The sequence below is a fragment of the Humulus lupulus genome, chromosome 8 (assembly GCF_963169125.1).
Source record: "Humulus lupulus chromosome 8, drHumLupu1.1, whole genome shotgun sequence".
NCBI classification, from domain to species: domain Eukaryota; kingdom Viridiplantae; phylum Streptophyta; class Magnoliopsida; order Rosales; family Cannabaceae; genus Humulus; species Humulus lupulus.
In genome coordinates, this window is record NC_084800.1 from 11,223,789 (window position 1) to 11,248,498 (window position 24,710).

General features: G+C 31.5%; 2 protein-coding genes across 2 annotated transcripts; both read left to right on the plus strand.

Moving 5' to 3' along the window:
• Nucleotides 1-4,723: 4,723 nt before the first annotated feature.
• LOC133794548 (exportin-T) lies at nucleotides 4,724-12,233 on the plus strand. The gene is made up of 15 exons (XM_062231841.1): nucleotides 4,724-6,837; nucleotides 6,967-7,056; nucleotides 7,195-7,284; nucleotides 7,387-7,491; nucleotides 7,865-7,924; nucleotides 8,333-8,395; nucleotides 8,484-8,579; nucleotides 9,391-9,555; nucleotides 9,971-10,144; nucleotides 10,257-10,322; nucleotides 10,402-10,500; nucleotides 10,835-10,981; nucleotides 11,456-11,633; nucleotides 11,718-11,762; nucleotides 11,889-12,233. The coding sequence occupies exons 1-13, from the start codon at nucleotides 5,116-5,118 to the stop codon at nucleotides 11,543-11,545; spliced, it is 2,967 nt and encodes a 988-aa protein (XP_062087825.1). The 5' UTR covers nucleotides 4,724-5,115; the 3' UTR covers nucleotides 11,546-11,633; nucleotides 11,718-11,762; nucleotides 11,889-12,233.
• A 3,055-nt stretch (nucleotides 12,234-15,288) lies between these two features.
• Nucleotides 15,289-17,813, plus strand: LOC133794549 (putative receptor-like protein kinase At1g72540). The gene is made up of 5 exons (XM_062231843.1): nucleotides 15,289-15,970; nucleotides 16,099-16,234; nucleotides 16,368-16,504; nucleotides 16,637-16,760; nucleotides 16,858-17,813. Exons 1-5 carry the CDS (start codon nucleotides 15,572-15,574, stop codon nucleotides 17,469-17,471), a joined length of 1,410 nt encoding a protein of 469 aa, XP_062087827.1. The 5' UTR covers nucleotides 15,289-15,571; the 3' UTR covers nucleotides 17,472-17,813.
• The last annotated feature ends 6,897 nt before the right edge of the window (nucleotides 17,814-24,710 follow it).

Below are 24,710 nucleotides of genomic sequence, written 5' to 3' on the forward strand. Positions count from 1 at the left end.
ACACAGTGTAACGGTCTTGGCTATCCAGGGCGTTACAAATAACCTACGTCCACTTAGATTGTTATTGAAGTGAGATCCAAAGAAGTGATCAAAGAACTAGGATTCAATGAGTTTCACCAGCCTCTGAAGAACAATACAATGTGATTGATATGATAACTCTAATCTCAAGCGATTCAGAAGTCAGAAAAAGAAAAGGATCTTCCTTCCCTGAGCCCCCCTTTTCTATTTATAAGCTCAGGGAAGATTTACATTGATCTGTTACAGATATTATTTCCTAAATAATCGGATACTCAGGAAATCATGGGAGAGAATTTCAGATTCCATCATAACGGCCTAAGATTTCCTCCGCGTGTTACGTGCATACGAACAGACTGGTCGTATGAAGAGACCGATCGCATAATGCTGAATATCTTCCTGGTCGATAGTCGAACACAGGTTTTGCCAGGTGTCGGCCACATGCAATTAATTCCTGCCATGTCATTCACTCCTGATTTTTGGGATAACAAGGATATATTTGGAGTTAGTGAGATCAGGAGGGAATTCTGGGGATTTTGACTATTTTACCCTCAGGGACGTTTTTGGGGTACCCCGAGCCTTGGGATTTGCTTAAGGTTACTTAAGCTCGAAGTAACCTGACAGAAACAAAAAGTACGTTCAAACACTTTCTCTCTCTCTCGTTCTCTTTTTGATGTTGTTGGCATTTACGAAGGAAACTCGAGTTTTATGGCTCAGATTCAAGCAAGGTTAGAGTCATAAAGATTCCATAGAAGATTAGAAGCTTGATAGCCAAAGGATTTAGCAGAAAAATGACAAAATCAAAGGTAATTTAAGCTTTGAATTTTCAAGTTTTTGTTTCCTTAAGTTTCGTAAGTTTTGAATTGGATTTTATGGTTTTGATGAGTTTTTGAATTGTTTGAAACTTGGGTTTGATGGTTTTGGGCCGTTGAGTTGATTGAGAGCTTTGTTTTTGGGATTTGGATATGTTTATAGAGGGATTTGATATGAGAAAAACGAAGGAAAAACAAAGTTTCCAGATTGAGCCATGGCCCTATTCTTGGGCATCGTGGCTCAAGCTGGATGATGGAGAATAAGGTGGGCTGCTGGGCTATTTTAGCCGCGGCGCCAGTGAAAGCAGAAAAGGGCTTTGGGCCCCTGAATTGAGCGGGCTGCAGCTCAAAGGCTTGGGGCCGTGACTAAAAATAGAAAATTTGGCCAAAACAGGTGTTTAGTGACAAGAACTCAAATCTAAGGGCTCAGGATCGATCCTACTACCCGATTTAGTAGGATTCGACGTCCCGGAGCCTAGGTCTCGGTCTGGAAGCCTTTTAGTTACTCATTATTGACGAGATTCTATAATTGGTTGTGACTAGGTTATCGCTAGGGGCTCGAGATCAGGATTGTGCTCGATGGTCATTCTTATTTTACTTTACACTCGGACGTGAGGTAAGAAAATTGCACCCAATACGTGATGTAAACGATTAGGGCTTGGCCTGAACGTTGAATATAGTCTTGATTGGGCGTGGGCCCTTGTAAATGTGCATGATTATGATTATGCCTGTGAATATTTTTTAAGCATGTTGAATGCTCTGTTTATGGATATTTGTTATATGATGAGTGCATGCTAGCATTATATATTTGGGAAAGGCTTGACTTATCAGTCAAGAACGACAATAGCATTAAGTGTTGGTCGAAAAGCATTAACTTATCAGTCAAGGATGACAATAGCGTTGAGCATTCTTCGATATGGTTAGATCTAATTAGGAGTGCATCATATGCTTTTCCAACCCAATGGTTGTGGAAAATTAAGTGTCAGGTACGCTGGGAAAGATCCAAGGCTGGTTATACAGCGGATAGGGCAATGGGCCCCGAAGTGACTTATTAGCCCTAGTGTGATTTATTAATCATGTAACTTGGGCAACGAGCCCCGATATGATTCAATTAATCATTTTATTTAGGGCAGCTGACCTCATATGACACTGTGGTCAATTATATGAATGACATGCATGTATGAGTAGGGTTATTACTGCTGGACATGCTTATTATGATTTGGTAATGTGATATTAACTGCTTATAAGCATGTTTAAGTTTCCTTGCTGGGCCTTGGCTCACGGGTGCTATGTGGTGCAGGTAAGGGGAAATGAAAGTTGGACCAGCCATGAGTTGGAAAGCTTAGGTGACGACGTGTACATATGCGGTCGCTTGACCACCATGGCCAAGGTTTCTCAAAGGAACTAAGATTAAACCCTATTTTTGTCGCTTAGGTCGGCGAGTGTGTAACTTTTGATGTTGTAATTACCTTTTGGAAATGTAAACAATTTTGTAAACGTTTAATCTGGGATCCTATGTACAACTTAACGTTTTAATGGAATATCCATCCCTTTTAATCGAAATTTTTAACCCTCGACCGTTAATCACATTTAGTTGCACGTTTATGGCCAAATGTCTCGTTTAGTGAGTTAGCACTATTTAAAATACACATTGTAACGGTCTTGGCTAACTAGGGTGTTACACAAACTCCCTCTTATCTATGACATAATCATATGCTTTAGCACTAACAACCACATCTACCCTAACATCAGCATCATCGGGCAGCTCCTCAATGACACATCTTTTCAATGCAGCTGGGGATGAGGAACAACATGGGGGGTTACATGTGGTGCTGGTTCCAAACTGCTATCCTAACCAAGTTTCAAGACTTTCTCGGGCAGGATTATACAAACATCAACATGTCTATATTTTTTTACCTCCATCTCTTCCAACAGCTCAACCACATTCTTTTCTATGATTAATCTCTTCCCAGCATGGAACTCTTTACCTTTAGGTGTGAGCCATAAACCAAAAGGAAGCTCATATCCGAGCTCTTTGACAAACTTCTCAATGTCTAACATGCCAAACTCATCCATTACACAACCATCAAAACAAGCCACCTGTCCTCCCTAATATTTCAACTTTCCATTTGGATTAAACCAATTACCCCCATGATGTACATTTAGCGTGAATATCTCTCAATTAAATCCTAGCCATCCAAAATAGTCAAACATTAATAACCCCCACCTACTTTAAAACTCAGCACATGTTAAAACAAAAGACAACCACAACCCTAATCCAATGCAAAGATTCCCCAAAAACAGTGTGCGGGACAGTAAAAAATATCACTTTATAACCAAAACTGTCAAACAATACTATTAATGTACTTATTATGAATTTAGTAAAAAAAATGTATAAAAAATGGAACCCAATGCAAAATCTGGTGGTCCCATAATCCATTCATCATTTCGTGCAAACACAAGCATAAAGGAAACAAACACGTAGCCATTTTTTGTCCGAAAACTTACCATAAATGGACTTGGAACCGATGCTTCCCTTCACGACATTGTAGTCGTCTTCTCGGCAAGCTGAACCAGAGCAAATGCTTCCTCCTCCGCCGTCCGTTGTCTTCATCAATGCAAGGCTCATCGTCTTTGTCAATGCAAGACTCGTCTTCTTCGTCAATGGGGTTTTCAAGAGTTTGGGTATTTTTCATAGGTTTGGAGCAGTACTGAACTTTGGAGGTTTTAGTTTTTAGGTTTTAAAAATCAAATAATAATGATAATAATAATTTAATAAATTAAATTTAAAAATATTTTTTTTAGTTTTTTAAAATTAAGCCTAGGTATAATCTGTAGCCTATACATGTCCACTATGACCCACTAATAGAGACCCTATTGACAGAATTTGGCGGAATTACAGTTTTAGGATGTTTGAATACTTTACCCGCTAAAAAAAAGATTGGGTTCATGCCATGTATTTTTCCCAAATATTGGATACTTATACCGCAAATATCCCTGCTAATAATGACAAACTTTTAAAAATCATTTTTATAGGAGAATAAACTTTCAAAATCTTTAACTAAATATATATTATTTATACACATATTTAGATATTCAAAATAGAGTTTATAATTTTTTGATTGTTTATTCTCATTAATTGAAATACTGCGTTTTGAAAAATTATCTTTTGGATTTTGTATTTGGTAAAACAATCTAACTAAATTTTAAACTTGATCGAAAAATACAAATAATTTACTAAATTGACAACTCAAAACAAAAGTACAAATATATTGTATAACAATTATGTCGTTATATTTAATATTTTTTTCCATCAAAATCAAGTTTAGAAATTTGTTTAAACAATTTTATAAAACACAAAGCAAAAAAAAATTATTAAAATATATAGTCCAAGCAAATAATAAAAAAATTAATTTTCTAAAGAAGACTAAACCCTTCAAAATATACTCAATCCAAAAAAGTTACAAATAATCATTAAGGACGATGACATTCACTTAATTTTACAAGTAGTTTTTTAATTTTAACTTATTTCCTTAAAATAATTACTTTTCCAATAATTTTGATTTTTATTAGATCCTTTCTAAATAGTTATTTTTTTGAATTTTATGAAAATAGACTGGTTCTGCCGCTCATTAATCATATATTAATTATAATTTAATTTGAAATAATAGTTAAGTTAACATGCATTCTAATTTGTGATCTAAACATAAAATATCATATTATAAATTTACTTCAGATCTTAAAAATACATGTATTAATTATTTATTATAAATATTAATAGCTTTTTGTTGTAATTCAAAATTGTATTTCTTTTATTTATAAAAATAAATAAATAAATAAAAATTTGTAAGTAATCGTTGCACACATGTTTTTGCACACTATTATCGTCTTCACCATCACAAATAACGTTTACATAAATTAGACCGACTCCAATTCCAAGCAAACCCTAATAGAGGTTTCCCCTTCAAACTTCAAAAACCCTAGCTCCTAGTTTGAAAAAGCTAATTCACATTTTCTATATAACTGGACATTGATAAAGATCTCTCAATTTGATCTGATCCCAAATAGGTAAGGCCTCAACTCTCACGACCATCTATCCCTGTTTATCGCTCACTTCCGATTCGGTTCAATCTTTTTAACACTCCGCCTAGATATCTCAGATAGAGAGAAGGACAAGAAAAATCTTAATTTTCTTGGAAAACAATACTTAATAGAGCAAGAAAGTTCAAGAAAATAAAGGGTTTCTATATTTCTGGGGTTTTGGGTTGGAAGAGGTTTTTTGTGCCTCATGGCTGATCTTGAGAAGGCAATACTCATACTTTTTGATGAATCGGGCGCAGTTGATTCGGAGTTGAAATTAAAGGCAAAGGAATATTGTGATAAAATTAAGGAAGAACCAGCAATCTGTAGACTTTGTATAGAAAAGTTATGCTTTTCTAACTTGGTTCAGATACAGTTTTGGTGTTTACAGACCCTTCACGATGTTATTCGAGCTGGGTATTCAGCGATGAGTCCAGACGAGAGGTATTTAATTAGAAAATCCGTGTTCTCTATGGCCTGTTTCGAGGGATTGGACGATCACAATGTTAGGATATTGGAGGGTCCTGCATTTATTAAGAACAAACTTGCTCAAGTTTTGGTGACTCTTATATATTCGGAATATCCTTTGATATGGTGGTCTTTGTTTGTAGAATTTTTGCCTCATTTGAGCAAAGGGGCAGCAGTAATAGATATGTTCTGTCGGGTTTTGAATGCGTTGGATGTTGAGTTAATTAGCTTGGACTATCCTCGAACGCCTGAAGAAATTGCTGTTGGAGGGCGGGTGAAGGATGAAATGAGGCAGCATTGTGTATCTCAAGTAGTTAGAGCTTGGTATGATATAATATCCTTGTATAGAAATTCGGATGAAGAACTTTGTTCTAGCGTATTAGAATCCATGAGGAGATACGTTTCTTGGATTGATATTGGCTTAATTGTGAATGATGCTTTTATCCCATTGTTGTTTGAGTTGGTTTTGGTTGATGGGCTATCTGAACAACTTCGTGGTGCTGCAGCCGGTTGTTTGTTGGCAGTTGTTTCAAAGCGAATGGATCATCAAACAAAATTGTCTCTTTTGCAAAATCTTCGTATTAATCGGGTTTTTGGGCTGGTAAACAAGGATGGGGATTCAGAGTTGATTTCTAGCATAACTACACTTCTTACAGGGTATGCGGTGGAGGTTTTAGAGTGCTTTAAAAGGTTGAATTCTGAGGATGCTAAGAGTATCTCCATGGAGCTTCTGGATGAGGTTTTGCCCTCTGTTTTTTATGTTATGCAGCATTGCGAATTGGATTCCACATTTAGTATCGTTCAGTTTCTTTCTTGCTATGTTGCCACAATGAAGAGTCTTTCTCCTTTGAGAGAGAAACAGCTGCTTCATGTGGGTCAGATATTGGAAGTAATTCGTTCCCAGATACTCTATGATCCTACCTACCGTGATAGTCTTGATAAATTAGATAAGCTTGGGAAAGAGGAAGAAGATAGGATGGTGGAGTTTAGAAAGGATTTATTTGTCCTGCTACGTACTGTGGGTCGTGTAGCGCCTAATGTTACTCACTCATTTATCAGTAATTCGTTAGCTAGCGCTGCTGAATCTCCGCCAGAGAGAAATGTAGAAGAGGTGGAGGCTGCACTTTCTCTTCTCTATGCATTTGGTGAATCTGTAAGTGATGAGGCTATGAGAACTGGAAGTGGACTCTTGAGTGAGTTGGTGCCAAAGCTTTTATCTACAACATTTCCCTGCCACTCTAACAGGCTGGTGGCACTTGTGTATTTGGAAACAATAACAAGATATTTGAAGTTTGTTCAGGAAAATGCAGAATATATTCCCATGGTATTGAATGCATTTCTTGATGAAAGGGGTATGCACCACCCAAGTATCAACGTGAGCCGTAGGGCTAGTTATCTGTTCATGAGGGTTGTGAAATTGCTGAAAGTGAAACTCGTTCCGTACATAGAGAAAATTTTGCAGGTAGTTAAAATGACCTAGCTTTGCACTTCACATACATTTGCTTTGTGTACCATCCTTAAAACTTGGTCTCGATTGCCATTTCCCTTATTCCATAGTCTTGACTTTTTTTATATGGTGTTGTCATGTCAGAGCTTACAAGACACGGTTGCTCGCTTTACTTCTTTGAATTGCGCATCAAAAGAGCTTTTGGGATCTGAAGATGGCAGTCACATTTTTGAGGTATTCATGTTATATGTGTAGGCATTGAGCTTGTGTTTATCCAATAAGTACATGGATATACATCCATGAAGCTTGTGTAATTTTTGTTGTTTTTAATGCTAATGGTTATTTACTAATTTGCGAGTCAACAATTGACAGGCGATTGGTTTGCTAATTGGGATGGAAGATGTGCCGCCCGCAAAACAATCAGATTATCTTTCTTCTTTGCTCACCCCTCTTTGCCATCAGGTTATGGTTAATTGCAGTGAGAAAAATTCATAATATTTTGTGAGTCTTCTTGTTATCTCAAACTTGTTTTCTTAAATTTACATAACCTTTTGGTTAATTCAGGTAGAGGCATTGCTTATGAATGCCAAAGTACTGACTCCAGAAGAGACACCTGTAAAAGTTGCAAACATACAGCAGATAATTATTGCAATTAACTCTCTCAGCAAGGTCTTTTTCTGATTCAATAATGTTTGGGTTAATAGATATCTTTTCTAAGATAGTTTTTGTGGAGTGTATTCACCAGTGTTTTATTAAAGAGTACTGCTATGGGGCACCATATGGTGTCCAACACCATGTAAATATTTACATTTAATGGTTTTTAATATTTTAAATTGGAGTATGTGGAGCCGGATATTAAATTTTACTAATAATAGAATGTCGCATCAAGTGGTGGGAGGCAACATATGATACGCTTAGCAATATTCTTTATTAAACCAAAACAGTTGCTTTCATGTTGTCATTCTTCAACCTTAAAGGACATTTTTTGTTTTGTAATGTAGACTGTCTTCTTATTTTTGTCCTGATTCTACATGCAATACAGGGTTTCAGTGAGCGTCTTGTAACTACCAGCCGTCCAGCAATTGGCATCATGTTTAAGCAGGTTGGTGTTTAATATATTCGATAGACATTGTTTCTTTAATCTGGAAGTTTACTTAAGCTCGTTTTTCTTGATATTAAATCAAGTGAGATTTTTCTGTTTTGAAAACCCCCACCACCCTCCCCCCACCCCCACCAAAAAAAAAATTCTATTGTGCTCGTGGGCCATGGTTTTCTGACAGGAGAAAACAGATACATGCTTCTGTTTATTAAATGCCTAATAGTGATTCTCTATCCTATTTCATAATGGTTCTTTGGTTAGGTTGTTCACGTGTTTTTACACGCGGTTGATGATTGATCATTAGTTAATTGATGGAATTTATGGAAACAGATGTTAATTTGGAAAGGTTGTATAGCTGTCATTTTATATCTTTACACTAACAATCTGCTTATCTTTTTCTCTGTGATCAAGACATTGGATGTTCTCCTCCAAGTGCTTATTGTGTTTCCAAAGATAGACCCCTTGCGAAGCAAGGTAAGAGTTGAAAACAGGATAGTGGAAGTCTTTAAGCAGTTCACTTGTACTTTATTCACCTATTTATCTGATGTTACATGCTATTCAGGTGACATCATTTTTACACCGCATGGTGGAAACATTGGGAGCCTCTGTTTTTCCATTCCTTCCAAAGGCATTGGAGCAATTACTGGCAGAAAGTGAGGTACATTTCAGTTACATATAAGTATACTTTTTTCTTAAAATACAAGTTTTAGGAATGTTCTTTTCATGCCCGTAAACAAATATCTACAGAACTTGTCTATAGAAATACCAAAGAATCAAAGTTTCGGAAGTAAGTTTGATTTCAGTCTTCATAATCGTTGATATAGTTCTGATATTGAAATCTGAGCTAAAATTCTCAAATTTCCTTGATCGTGTGATAGAAAATTGTTATTATGAATAAGAATCATAAGTGGTTAATAGATAGTAGAAGAAAGTGGCTGAATTAAATATCCAAATTTTAATGGGAAGTGGTTATTCATGCTCCAAAATCATATAGATACATCGATAAATAAATAGAAGAGTTATTAATTTGTTAGACAGATAAATAGGCTGAATAAATCATAAATATACTTGCTGAAGTCATTGGGTTCTGATTTTGTGTAAGTGGTCCATTCTTCATGTCCCTGTAAATGTATCTTGTAAGCAATGATAATTATACGTAATAATAAGACACTAGGAAATGCCCACAGAAGGTGAATACTTTTGTTGCCTTTTTTGGAAATTGTAGGACTACAGAAATATGAACAGCGCAGAAGGTTGGTAGTAACCTTTATCAGTTCTTGAATGTATTTTCACTACCCTTCGGCTTCATTTTTGTTCATATATTTATGACCTTGAAAAAACACTTCAATTCTTCAATTTCTCTTGGGTTATATCTGCTTGGATTTCATTTCGAGCTGTAGGCTACATTTATGCTTGCTTCCGCACTTCAATACTTCTGTAAGTTTAATTCATTATTGTGATTCCTGCAGCCAAAGGAGATGGTTGGCTTGCTTGTGTTACTGAACCAACTTATATGCAAATTCAACACATTAGTCCATAACATCTTGGATGAAGTATTTTCTGCTATTGTTGGTAGGACATTGAGTGTTATTCCAAGAGATGTATTTCCATCAGGACCTGGAACCAATACCGAGGTATAGAGATGCTGATTCCGTAAAAAAAATTTGTTACACTTATTAATAACTGATTGATGATTTTAAGCCTTAAATATTTACAATGTTGTTGTTTTTCAAATACTGTTTTCTCACATCTCTTTTTTTTTTTTTTAAATCAATATCTACAAGTATGTGAAGTTTAAACATGATTTTTTTTTTAATTTTATCTTTGAAGTTGTGTTGGTATGACCTTAATTCAAAGCAAATGTTTGTGTGCCTGAACCAACCATAGGCTGGAGTTTCATTTTCAGTTGTATTGTTCATTTATTTATTTGTATTTATATGATTTAGTGTAGCCGTGACTCTAAACGTGCTGATGAATGGGGGTTTGGTTAAAGAGCTTTAACTTTGACATTTTACACTGTATATTAAAGCTTATTGATTTTTATTGTAGGAAATTCGTGAATTGCAAGAACTTCAGCGGACTTTCTATACTTTTCTTCATGTGATAGCCACACACGACCTTTCTTCTGTTTTCCTATCTCCCAAAAGCAGGGAGTACTTGCATCCTATAATGCAGTTGCTATTGTTCACAGCTTGTAAGCATAAGGATATCACTGTTAGAAAGGTTTGATACATTCTTTGGCGCTCTTGTTTACTACATTAAAAAGGATGACAATCCTTCAGTATTGGGCAGTAATGATCTGATTCCTTTCATTTATGTATTTCCTGTGACTTAGGCATGTGTTCAGATATTTATTAGATTGATCAAAGATTGGTGCGGCAGGCCTCAAACAGAAGAAATGGTAAGTTCTTACTTCATTTAACCTAATTCTGTTAACTAAAATCACATTCCTCATTGCACTGACATTTTTCTTTTTCCAGTTACCTGGTTTCCAAAGTTTCATAATTGAGAACTTTGCAACACATTGTTGTTTGTATAGCGTGCTTGAAAAGTCCTTTGAATTTCGTGATGCAAATACTGTAAGTTGATTTCATCAAGTTTTTAGTTTCTCATTTACCGTATATTATCGACTCATTAAGTTGTCCCACTTATCAATTTTTGTAAAAGCTTTACAGGCAAAATAGTTGATAAAACAAGTTCTATTTACCGTGTTACAAACTCAAAATAGTCATTTCTTTACTACGACTGTTCATTCCAGTAATGTTATTCACAATTTCTGAAAAAAAAATAATGTTTACTTTTGGATTTGACACCACCATTTGTGCAAAACTAAAGTACTGGTGTCAAATATTATATTGATGTTTATATTAGAGCTTTTTTCATGCCTTTGGGGATATTCTTATATTAATGCAGATTGCTTTGTTCGGAGAAATTGTATTAGCTCAGAAGGTCATGTACGAGAAGTTTGGGGATGATTTTCTAGTTCACATTGTTTCAAAAGGCCTTCCAGCGGCGCATTGCCCACAGGATATGGCAGAGCAGTATTGCCAGAATTTGCAGGTTGTGTTTTCATTACGGTATTTAAATAATTACTGTAGAAATTTTAACCATCCTTGTTGATGTTCCTCTTCTGATCTCTGTCACTCTCTTTCTATATATATTATTATTCTTAAGGTTAGATCTGTTATAAATGCTCTTTACCAGAAAATTGAAATAGAATCTTTGGACAACCGCAAACATTAGGTTCTAGTGATCAGTGAAATTAAATTGCCAAGAGTTCCTTAGGTAAAAAAAAGCTTTTATCTAAAATGCAATTGATAGTCATTGGAATTTTTCAACTATGGTTAATCAACCGAATGCAACTAAAGCTTGATTTGGCAATTTCAGTATCAACTTAACAGTAAGAGAGGTTCATTTTTCAAACTCAATTTTACAAGTATCGAGATCACATGCAGGAATAACTCAGAATTGTGTATCCACAAAAATTCTACCCTTCTCTCTGATTCTGATGTATTTATTATATATTCCCCTCAGGGTTCTGATATAAAGGCATTGAAGTCATTTTACCAGTCCCTCGTTGAAAATTTGAGGGTTCATCAGAATGGCAGCCTTGTTTTCAGATAGCATCATAAAGGTGCCAGTGGAAATTACTTGTTCTCAGATAACTTCTCTTTTGTCCTGAATCATGGCAATGCGTTTTTGTTTGCCAAAGGTAACCATAAACCTTGTTTTAACCTCTTATTGTTGTTCTTTTGTAACATTTTGGCAATGCACTTATGTTCAGTAAAACTTGCAGGGTTTTTGTGTGTACATATCTTTCTTTCGGCTGTCTTTTGATGAGGTATAAAAAGCACTCTTTTTCAATTTAAAGAGACGAGTTTTTTTTTTTTTTTTCTTTTCTTCTTTGTTATATAAGTATTTTTGTATAGTCGCTCATATACATTCTTTTTGTTTGTAACGCACGCAGTTGTAAATTTGAGGAGGAAATTTTGCCTGTGAAAATTTTGCTATACATCCATCACCCAGATTGGAGCTGCTTGGTCTGTATTCAAGCCTCGTGGATTTTGTCAATATTATTGTTTATTTTCCCCTCTATTTTTGAAGGTTGTACGCATTATCTTTTAATTTTATTTATTTTTTAAATTTTATTGTTGGGATTTATAGAATTCCTGTGAATTAGTTCAGCTACAATTTTTAAGCTTCACCGTTTGAAGCTTCTGTAGTCTATTAATTTTAATTATTTGACCCCTGTGAAAATAAAAACTAGGCAACCTCTACTTTTCTTCATAATTGTCATCATTGATTCTTTTTTTTTCTTCTTATGTTCATTGTCTAAACTGAAAACAAATACGTAGTCGAGAAAAACCTATAGTAATGGTGTGAACACATCCTCACTGGCAATCTCAGCAGCTTTTATCCACTATTTGTTTTTATATTATTACTATGATTTGTGCACTTGTCATACATCATAAATTTTAAATCTAAATAATTGGGTGTTTTTTTTTAATTGAAAACTGTGAAGCAGACACGTTAAGTTTGACTGTTCATATAAACATATTAGACAGGTGAAGCATACTTGTTAACCTTCGTCTTAGCTGTAAGCCATAAGCTTTCTTTTTCTTTTTTTTCTTTTTATCTTTTGAGGAAAGACGAGGAATCAAATCTAAAAAATGGGTAGGTGAGTTTCAGCATCACAATCACAAAGAAATGACCCAAGTTTTCTCTATCCTTGTTTTGTGACCATTAATTGTTAACAAGTGGTTTGAAATTCCTAATGTATCCAAATATTTTCTCACTGAACTCTGAATTTTCTAACATCGATTGGTGCAATTACAAGTATCAATGTATATTGGCTATGTTTATTTTTTTTTTCAACTAAATTTTCTGTCATTTGCAATACAAGACTACGCTAATATCTCTACCGTATTCATTTCGTGATGTCAAATCATGTTCCAATTCATAATTTCTTCCCTTATGTGTGTTCATGTTTTTTTTCCCTTCAAAATGTAAAAAAGCAAAATTGTGACTTTTTAGGATGGTAAATTAGTAATATTATGCATACTGAAGCTATACCGCGTGTGAAATGTTTGCTATTTTGAGGCCTAAATCATTCTAAACAAACTGGCTATTGTGAAAAATAGACAAGAAAATCTTTGCGCACTAATCTTTAATTGATGCTTTTCAAAAAATAAAATAAAATCTTTAATAGATGGAATCATCATCTAGTAAAATCTTTTGAAACAAATCGTTTTTAATGATGATAACGAGTAGTCTCTGATTTAGCCCCTGAAACTGTTTTTACATTTAATTTATTTTTCCTCCGATTCCCATTGAAAGAAGCAGCTAAAAATTGACCATACATCAACTTGATCAATAATACTTATTAATTTTGATTAAGTCCTCCTCAGCAACGTTTTCTACTATGGCAGCACCATTAATTATAATCACTTGAGTTTGATCAAGTTCTCTATACGAGTTCACTAGTCGAACTATAATTGAAAATGCTCACTAATTGATACACTGACATTGTAAAAAATCTCCTAATTGACTTTTTTGTCATTTGAAAGGGAAAATAATAACAAAAATGGGTTGGTGCAAACCTGAAATGATATCTTAAAAATGTGAAGGCTTTTATCGGTTTGCCTCCTTTTATTAAGGTGTCCAAACATGTGTTTTTCTAAATAATGAATTAATGTAGACTCATCATTTCCTTTGAAAGAAAAATCATGATAATTTTTAAAAAATTTAGCTAGTGGCATAACCGACTCTCGTTTGTCGCCTAAACACAAATAAAACCCCCCACTAAATTTCTCTTCTCACTAATTAACATTTTATTTTTTAGAAAAATAAATAAATAAATAAATAATACATCCATTATTTTTCTTGAACATCTTTTATGGCTGTCGTTATTGGATGCATTATTACGTGGAACATTTCGTCCATAAAATAATTTCCATAGAATATAGTATATAGACAAACAAACAAACCGATAACAGACAATTATTAACTCCAAGCAAAATCAAAAACAGACAAAGAAACCATTTGAAATAATAAAACGCCAAAATTATAAAAATCATTATGGCTAACCAATCTAAATATATAGATATATTCAGCCAAATAATCTTGTGTCTCTTTACCAACTACGTTTCAATGATAATTTAATTTAGTCCAGTAAAAATATTAGTAATAATAATTATTATTGTCGTCAGCACAAAGTTGTCACTCGAAATCAATCTAACAAAGACGTGTAATCCAATTATAATTTATTTTGGAAAATTATGGCCACGTAATTATTTTTCTTCGGCCGTAACTGGTCACGCAAGAATGTTGATTTTGTTTGCAAATTGCAATTCCCTGCTTGACCCGCGATTTCGTGTAAAAAAAAATTGAAAATATTTTATATTCTTCTTTTTTTTTTCCTCTCCTCGTATCCATAAAATTCAATTTTTTTATCCCAGGACTTCAATTTTACAGAAATGAGAGACGGACGCCGTAATAGGATTCCCTTTATTGATTTATCCAATAACTATTACTTTATTTAGAATTTTGTTTAATATATTTTTTCCAGCTTATCTCATTTTGTTATCATCCCCAAAATAATAATAATAATAATAATTTAAAAAATCAATGTCTAATTATACTTTTTACTTAGTTAGCACTTTTAAAATAATTAAATCGCTTTTAATTAAGTTATAATCAATAATTAGTTGGAATAAGTTAACTGTGTGGGTAAAGGAAGCGAGAAATAAATGTTCAATTATACTAACAAAATTATTAACCAAAAAAGTAAATGAATTAATTCGTGAATCATTATTTTCACATGTGATGAAACGTGATTTTATCATGGATATATATATATAGATATATGTTTGTTGTTGGAACTTTAAAAATCACATATTTGTTTTGTTTTTAATTATATTATTAATTTAATAATAAATACATATAGATCATCATCAATACTTAATTGGAGTAAGTTAATCGTGTGGGTGAAGGAAGCAAGAAATAAATTAAAAAAAATATATATTCTAGAAACTGGCCTAATAGTACACCTTAGGTAGTCGAAGTCTCCAAAAGTCGGAACAATCGAAATTACCTAGAAAGTACGTTTTTGTCACATTGACATCTACACAAAACTAGCAAAGCAAAAACACTTTTGTTGATAAAACATGGGGTCGATCGATTCTATGGATATTCAAAGTCTATGGATACGAGTAAAATATTTCCCTACTTTTCCAAACATTAGACTTAGTGCTCCTTCTTTCCATCTACTCGATCGATCGAGCTAGAAGTACAATATATTCCATATTTGTGTATTGTAAGCTACATAAAAATAAATATATTATATTTTTGGTGGTGATGAGAAAAATGAAGATGTATTATACTTACTTATAATAATTATAATTAAAGAGTTTGCTTTTTGGAGTTATCATTGAGTCATTGACTTCGCTATCAAGTCCTCTAAACTCAAACCTATTTCTACCCCCACACACCCCTCAGTTTATTCATTCCAAAAGCCTTTACAATACAATAATATTTGAATAGCTGGATAGAGCTACCTAGCTTATCCCATAACATAGAGCCAAGCTAGCTAAGCTAATAAAGCCCATAATCATCTCATCATTAAAACACACAGAAGAAGATCAAGGAAATATGACTCTTAAGAAGATCATAGTCAAGTCGTTAATGCCTTCATGTTTGAAGCCCCAGAAGGTTTCATCCCCAACAGTACCAGAGACCAGATTTCCAGTTTCTTCAAAAGAAACAAGTTCTCAGAGATTGTCACTTTCCGATTTAAGTAATTCATCTATGGTATCTCTCATGAGTGATCTATCAAGTACACTTTTTGGGTCGAATATTCATATTTTCACGCATAAGGAGCTCGAGAACATCACATACAACTTCTCTAAGAGTAACTTTCTTGGAGAAGGTGGGTTTGGACAAGTGTATAAAGGGTTCATTGATGACCAGGTCAGGCCTGGTTTGAAAGCTCAATCTGTAGCAGTTAAGGTTCTCGATTTGGACGGCAAACAAGGCCATCGGGAGTGGCTGGTAAAGACCTACAGTGATCATATTATTTAATTATTCTATTTTCTCTTTTAACTATGTGATTATATCAAAATGGTAAAGACCTACAGCGATCATATTTAATGTTTGTTATATATATATTTTTATTGCAGGCAGAAGTAATTTTTCTTGGGCAATTAAAGCACCCTCATCTTGTAAATTTGATCGGTTATTGCTGCGAGGATGAGCACCGGCTTCTTGTCTACGAATTCATGCCACGGGGCAGCTTAGAGAAACATATTTTCAAAGGTGAAACCCCTTTTTTCTTTTTCTTTTCTAAATCGTCCGATTTAGCTCAATTAGTATCTTTTTTAATTATATATATATGCCTTTATTTTCTCATATGTACGTACTAATAATTAATTAATGTATTTATACGTAGGTTATTCTGGAACCTTACCATGGTTAACAAGAATAAAAATAGCCATTGGAGCTGCGAAAGGCCTCAGTTTCCTCCACGAGGAAGAAAAGCCCGTTATATATCGGGATTTCAAAGCTTCAAATATATTATTAGATTCGGTACGTAACTAACCTCTTGTCTTATTTTTCTCTTCTCCTTGTCTTGTCATGCACCAAACACATAAATTAATAGTAAATAAATAATTTTTTATATATATAAATATAAATTACTTATTATTAATTATTTTACAGGATTTTACTGCCAAGCTCTCTGATTTTGGCCTAGCCATAGATGGTCCTCAAGGAGATGAAACACACATCTCAACGCGCGTAATGGGCACCGAAGGCTATGCTGCCCCGGAGTACATAATGACAGGTAATAAAACCAATAATTGATGATATTTATACACATTTTTATTATCTCCTTATAAATTAATATTAATATTTTATTTATATTGATGACAAATTTTCAGGTCATGTGACAGCTATGAGCGATGTCTTTAGTTATGGAGTGGTTCTCTTAGAACTACTAACTGGTAGGCGATGCTTGGACAAAAGCCGACGATCGAGTAGGGAGCAGAACCTTGTGGATTGGGCTAAGCCATATTTGAAAGATGCCCATAAAGTCGACCGTATAATGGACCCCAGGCTCGAGGGTCAGTACTCTACCGAAGGGGCTAGGAAAGCAGCTGCTTTGGCTCATCAGTGTCTGAGCCACAACCCCAAATGTCGCCCCACAATGAGTAATGTGGTCAAATCGTTGGAGCCACTTTTGAGCTTGACTCATGATATTTCAGTACCTTTTGTTTATGTTGTTCCCACCGAAGGAAGAGAGGAAAGTGTGGAAATGAAATCAATTATTAAAGATGACCACTGTGGTGATGATGATGTGGTAACGACGAGTAGTAATAATGGAAATGGTTCCCAAAGAGAAGAAAAAGGCCAGCGACTTCGTGGCCGAAAAGGTTATAGGCATAAATACAGGATTAGGTCATCGAGGTCAAACGCAGTATATTCTGATACTGCTTTGTATAGAACTCTTGGAACTAGTCTTTACTCCCCAAAAGGATTAGTACTACCCAGGTGAGGGAGTTTATTTTCAGAAAAAGATAAAGAGAGATTAGCTAAAGAATATTATATAAAGCACACGCACATACAAAATTATACATATATGTGTATACTTGTGTTTGTATCATGTTGTTTACATTAGAGCAGTTCTTTAATTTTTTTTTTCTTTATAAATTTTGTTGTGTAAGATATTGATTGAGATAATATTGTTGAGTATCTCAGATTAGGACATGTACTGTAGAGTAGCCCACCTAGCTACCCCTGTAAACGAAAAATATATACAAGCAAGTGTGTAATTAATATGTTGTATTGTAAGTCAACTCTGTCTCCTCGGTTAAAAAATCGACTTCTTTTCAAAACACTCTGCTTTCCCATATATAATGTAGAAAAATAGGTACACGCCCATTCATTGGTTCAAACTGGATTTGCGTGAATTATGGACATGTGATCAATAATTCTGTAAAATATTATTAGTCAATATCTGAAATTATAATTCCTAATAGATTATTAGTTGGTAAGGGTCTTTAGTTCTATATTTAAATGGAAACTAATTAGAAGAAAGGTTCCTGAGATATTCTTACAGATCATTAAGTAGTAGTCATGATCCTAAATGTTTCGTTAAAAAATATCGTGGTATGCTATAGGCTATAATATAGCTAGTGCGCATTAAAGATCTAAATTGGCTCTTATCTGAAATTTTCCAAGTCAATAGTCCAAAGATTAACAGAGGCATTTGGTCTATTCAAAGTCTGAACAACCCAATTAATATTAGAGATAGAGTCCACTCCAACTCTAGAAAAACCATGGCAAGAATTGTAGTCCTAAATGGTTATGGGCCAACCTGTTACATTTCCAACCTTGTACCAAACCCACCCAGTGCCTAAAATTGATCAACTTAAAATTAATGGTCATGTCATGTTTGAATATGCATATTTGTTGAGGCAAGTACACGGTGGACTTGAATTAGAATTCTAATTTTGCAATTTCATAACAGATAGATCAATTATTCTCTTGGGAACTGGTAAATAATATATATTAATTATATTATATTATAAAAAGAAGTACGGGGAATAAACTAAATGCCGTAAATAAATAAAGAAAATGATAATTAAATTGATTAACGGGATTTAGACATGAGTCAAAGTATACATAAATTTTAGCGCTTCATATATCGATCGATCATTGTCTTGTTTCCTTTGATGGATTAGAATAGAATTTCAAAGTGTTTTATTAGAATAAGCTATTGCGAACGTCAGCATCTATTACGTTCGCAATCTCAGAGTGGTCAACATAGGCCGTAAAAGAACAAATAATTATCATAATCAGTCAAATTTATCGTTTTCGTAATAACTGATCAAGTTTTTCGTTCTTAGTTTCCACAAATGATTATAAAAATAAGAGAAAAACTGGTACGATAGGAAGTTGTATTTACGGGAGATGTTAATCCGACAAAGTAGCTCAGCCGAAAAATAATTCTACATTAATCGGCTATATAGTACTCCAAACCTGCTACACGAAATAAAATCAAAGAAATGAGTTTTGTTTTTCAATAAAATATAATTATTAACATTAATAAAAAAAGAAATTGTAAGTAAAAATATTTACAAATATATAATGATATGGATTTAAATATATTAATTAAATAATTTTTTTATGAAATTAGTTATATTTTAAAAAAAAATCATTTAATGATAATTAGGATTATTTTATTTATTTTTTTGTTGCAATAAGGATTATCTTTTTGAATACTTATTACTTTAACAAAATTAACTTAAATTTAAAGATATGAATAAAATTAATAAAAATTAACTAACTAGCAAAGTTTGTGACCTAAAAAAATAATCCATATGCATATAATACTATGAATTTAATGTCATAAAAAAATCTGTTATTTTTAACATTTTTTCAAATATAAATTCTTATTATTAAAATTTTATATATAACAGTTCTAGTTCATGCATTATTAGCTTATTATCAAACAAACATCAAGTATAAAAATGAATAATAAATATTTTCTTATATATAAAATAATAAAAACTTTGTAAAATAAACAATAAAAAAAGTCATTAATTAAGAAGGAAATAAGTTGTAACAACAAATAAATATAACAATATGAATGGCAAATCAAATTATAAATAACTAGTAGCAATAACATAGTTGTTAATCAATCCTATAAAATTTTGAAAAGTATTACTAACCTATATTTACAAAATTGTTGGTAATTAATCTTGTAATTGAACAATGTATTTATAACATATGTTACAACAATATTAGCGATTAGTTCAATGACATTTTAAAATTATTTGTAACTCTTATTTACAAAATTGTTAGTGACTAATCTAATCATTATTAACATTTTAGTAATTATTTGGTAACTCATTGTTACCAAATTAATAATTTATTGTTACGAAATTGGAAACTTATTGTTATTAATTTGTAACTTATTTTTACGACCTCGTAACTCATTGTTATAAACTTAGTAATTCTTTACTATCAAAATATCTAAATTATATAAAATTTATACTTTTCTGTATAGTTACGAGATCACAACCAAAGTTTACAGAAAAAGATTATATTGTAACTAAAAGTTACATGAACTATCATATTTATAGTATATAATTTTAAATTATAAATTTAAGATATTCATTACTTATAAAACACTTTATTAAATATGAAAAATGTAGTTATGGTGAAATACAATATTTATATTTTTTAAACAAGTTTTACATGTTTGTAATGATGTTTTTTTACTAAAAAATATCATTTCTATAACAAATATTTACAGAACTAATTTCACAACTAAAACTTTATTTATGTAATTAATATTTACAGAAATAATTTATAAATTTATCTAACATGTAACAAAGGTTTACAAAACAGTATTTTACTTTTACAATTTTGTAAATAATAGATACATATTAATTATTACACAATAACTATAGTTACCTATTATTATATTATAAATCATAATTATTAAATCGTTAACAACTATTACAATATTGTAACTCATCCGATAATCATCATAACAATATTGCAAACATAATATTTTTAAACCGAATGAAAGTTTATTTTATTGGGATATTGCCAGCGATAATACCTAATTTTTTTTTCAAAAATTGCATTTTAATACCCAAATCTTTTTTTTGCGGTAATAATACGTAAATCTATAATTTTTGTGCATCCGTTAGAACTCACCGTTAGTTGCCCGTTAAATATCCACGTAACACATTTTTATTAGTCTAATTGGCAGCGATAATATCTAAATCTTTTCAAAAGTTACACTGTAATACCTTTTTTTTGCTGTAATACCTAAATCTACAATTTCGATGCAACCATTAGTATTCACAGTTAACTATCCGTTAAGTATTCATGTGACACACATGGATTTTGGGATGATTTTAGACTAAATCATTTAAATTCTTTAAACATTATAAAAATAATTTAAAATTTTAAAAAATCTAAAACATTATTAAAATCTAATTAATAATCTGGATTTTTGAATGATTTTGAGTTTCAATTTTAATTTGGGTTGTTTCGAATTTGTAAACTTTAGTTCTATTAATTAGTTTCTAACAATCTTTTAGATTTTTTAAAAATTTAAAATGATTTTTATAGTATTTAAAAAATTTGGGGATATTAGCGGCGATAATACTCAAATCATTTATAAAGTTACACTTTAGTACCTAAATTTACGAGGATAAAATGTGCCACGTGGATACTTAACGGCAGTTAATAGCGAGTACTAACAGTTGCATCAAAATTGTAGATTTATGTATTATTACCCAAAAAAAAAAAATAGGTATTAAGTATAACTTTTGAAATTTTTTAAGTATTATCACTGCTAATATTCCTATTTTATTTTATATATAAAACAACACCTTTCTAATTTGCATTAGGTATACATATATTTAAATCTCACACATGTAAAAAAAATATAAGAAATAAGCAGTTTCATTCATGGCTGGCTATGGAAGATATGTCCAAAGCACCAATTTGTTTATCTTTTTCTTTAGAACTCAAACTCAATTTCTCTCTCCGTATGTTTCAAATAGAACACCGTTGAAACGAAGATGCTTTCTACTTTCAAATGATTTCTTAAATCGTAGTTGGGCTTATGTCTTACATCTCCATGGAGCTTTTATTTTTTATTTTGAAGTCCGATAATAATAGGGGCTTATATTATTATCTTTTTTTTTCAGTAATATCAAAAAACTTTTAATATTTTTGGATTCTACTTTCAAATGATTTCTTAAATCGTAGTTAGGCTTATGTCTTACATCTCCATTGAGCTTTTATTTTTCATTTTGAAGTCCGATAATAATAGGGGCTTATATTATTATCTTTTTTTTTTCAGTAATATAAATTTTTTTTTAATATTTTTGGATTCTACGTGCACAACCGACCTAATGACCTTTTGAGATAGATTTTTAACTAATATGAAAAAGTTTATTGTAGTTGTAATTATAGCTTGGAGATGAAAAATTATTATAAATATTATACTATTTTTATATAGAGTTAGTTACACTACATATAAAAGATATTGTTGAAATCGGCATTAAAGTGCTTCACTACCTTTTTATATTGAAGAAACTAATCTTTTTTATCAAATGAAAATTGTATCTACCAGTTTAAAAAGAAATTTCTTTCACTCCCTCTTTATTGAAAAAAAGGAACAAAACAAAAGAAAACTATATTTAAAAAAGAAAGAAAGAAAGAAAAATCACTTCAATAAGAAGATAAAACAAAACAAAACAAGCAAAATCTCTTTATTGAATAACAAAAGTTAGTGTTTTGGTCCAACAAGGGTCAGAGCCACTCTTGTGGTAGAGAGGTTCAAAGCCCCACTTCAAATTATTTAATAAATTAATTTTTCTTTATAATAAATATGTTTTTTTTCCTCGTTAAGTTCGATGAAAATGAGATTTTTAATTTTCTGCACTTTTTATGAGATTTTTTTTTCCATATTTTGTTATATTATTTTTTTTACTATATTTTTTTTTCAAATAAGTTTTTTAAAAATTAATTTGGTAATAATCAATTACCACTATTAAATTTTTTCATAATTTTGAGTGATGTAGTAGTAAATGCTCATCAATTTTGTTTTTCAGTGATGTGATGCCACTATCAAAACAACGCGCTACGCTAATAACAATCAAATCTAAACCCTGAATAAAAACTAACTAATTAACCTAAACCAAATCTATAAAAAAAATCAAATTTGAATAAAAATTAAATCAATCATGATGGTAAATGGACACTTAATTAGGTCTGAAATTTTTTTTTTTGGAGAAATAAAAAATAAAACGAATTGTGATGGAAACTGGTTAATTAGCTAAGTCTAAAAAAAATCAAATTGAAAAAAAATAAACTCAACTGATCATGATAGTAACTGGTCACTTAACCATGTCTAAAAAATAATCTGAGAAATGAAAACCTAAATCCATCGTGATGATCTGGTTATTTAGAAAGCTTGAAAAAAAAAATCTAAAAAAATCTAAAGTAATGATTATAAAAGACCACTCAAAACGAAGACTCTTTCAAGTTTCAAATGATATCTTAAATCGTAGTCAGGCTTATATCTAAATCTCTATTGGGCTTTTATCTTAAACCCCAATTGGGGTTTTAGTTCAATTTGAAGTCCGATAATAATAGGAGCTTATATTATTATCTTTTTTCAATATTATCAAAAAAACTTTTAATAATTTTAGATTCTACGTGCACAACCGACCTAATAACCTTTCGAGATAGATTTTTATCTAATATGAAATAGTTGATTATAATAATAATTATAGCTTGGAGATGAAAAAATTATTATATATATTATACTATTTTTATATAGAATTCAATTTCACTACATATAAAAGAAAATGTTGAAATTGGCATTAAAGTGCTTTCACTACCCTTTTATTGAAGAGTTATTGAAGAAACTGATCCTTTTTATCAAAAGAAAATTGTATCTACTAGTTTAAAAAGAAATTGCTTTCACTACCTCTTTATTGAAACAAAAAAGGAACAAAACAAAAGAAAACAATATTAAAAAAAAAAAAAAAAATCTCTTTGTTGAATATAACAAAAATTATAGGGCCTGGCATTGTTTTCTGTTTTTTATTTTCAAAGTTGTGTTATCAAAAATGAGAACAAAAAACTGTTTTTGTAGTTTTCAAAAAACAAGATGTGTTTGGTTAATGTTTTCTAAAAACAATTTTTTAGTTTTATTTTTTTCAAATCTTAAATAAAATATTAACAAAGAGAAAAATATTTTAAAAGTTTGTAATAAATAATGAGATAAAATAATTTGAAAAAAAATGACGAAAAATAAGAAGTAAGAAAGTAAGGAGAGAAAATTTGAAGAAATATAAATTGAGAAGAGAGAAATTGATCCAAGAAAAAATGAGAGAAAATATGATGAGAAGGAAAGTGAAGAGAGAGAAGTGAGTAGAGAGAAAGTGATGAGAGAGGAAATGACGAGAGAGAAAAAATGATGAGAGAGAAAATGATGGTATATTAAGTGATGAGTGACAAAATGATGTGAGAGAAACTAATGAGAGGGAAAATTATGTGATAATAAATGATGTTAGATAATAATAAATAAATAAATGATATGAGAGAAAAAAAATATAGACAAAAAATTTTTGAGAACAACAAAAAGTTGTTTTTTGTTGTTCTCAAAATTTTCTGTTTTTTGTAACTTTGTTTTTAAAAATTGTTTTTTGAAAACAACGCCAAACACCCTAATTTGTTTTCAAAAAACAGTTTTTAGCTTTTAAAAACAAAAAACAATTTTTTTTTTAGTTAAGGTGCCAAACACCCTCATAGTGTCTCGGTCCAACTAGGACAGAGCCACTCTCGTGGTTTAGAGGGTTCAAGTCCCACCTCAAATTATTTAATAAATTAATTTTTTCTTTTATAAAAAAATGATTTTTTTCTCATTAAGTTTGATAAATATGAAGTTTTTCAATTTTATGTATTTTTCATGCTTTTTATATATTTATTTTTATGAGATTTCCCCCCACATTTTAGTAATATTATTTTCGTTTACCATATTTTTTTAGAATAAATTTTTAAAATTAATGTGGTAGTAACTAGTTATCTCAATCAATTTTTTTCATAGTTTTGTAGTGATGTGGTGGTAACCAATTACCACTATCAAAATAATTTTTTTAAAGTGATTTGGTGGTAACTAGTTACCGCTATCAAAATAATGTGTTACACTAATGACAATCAAATATGAATTCTGAATAAAAAAACTGACTACTTA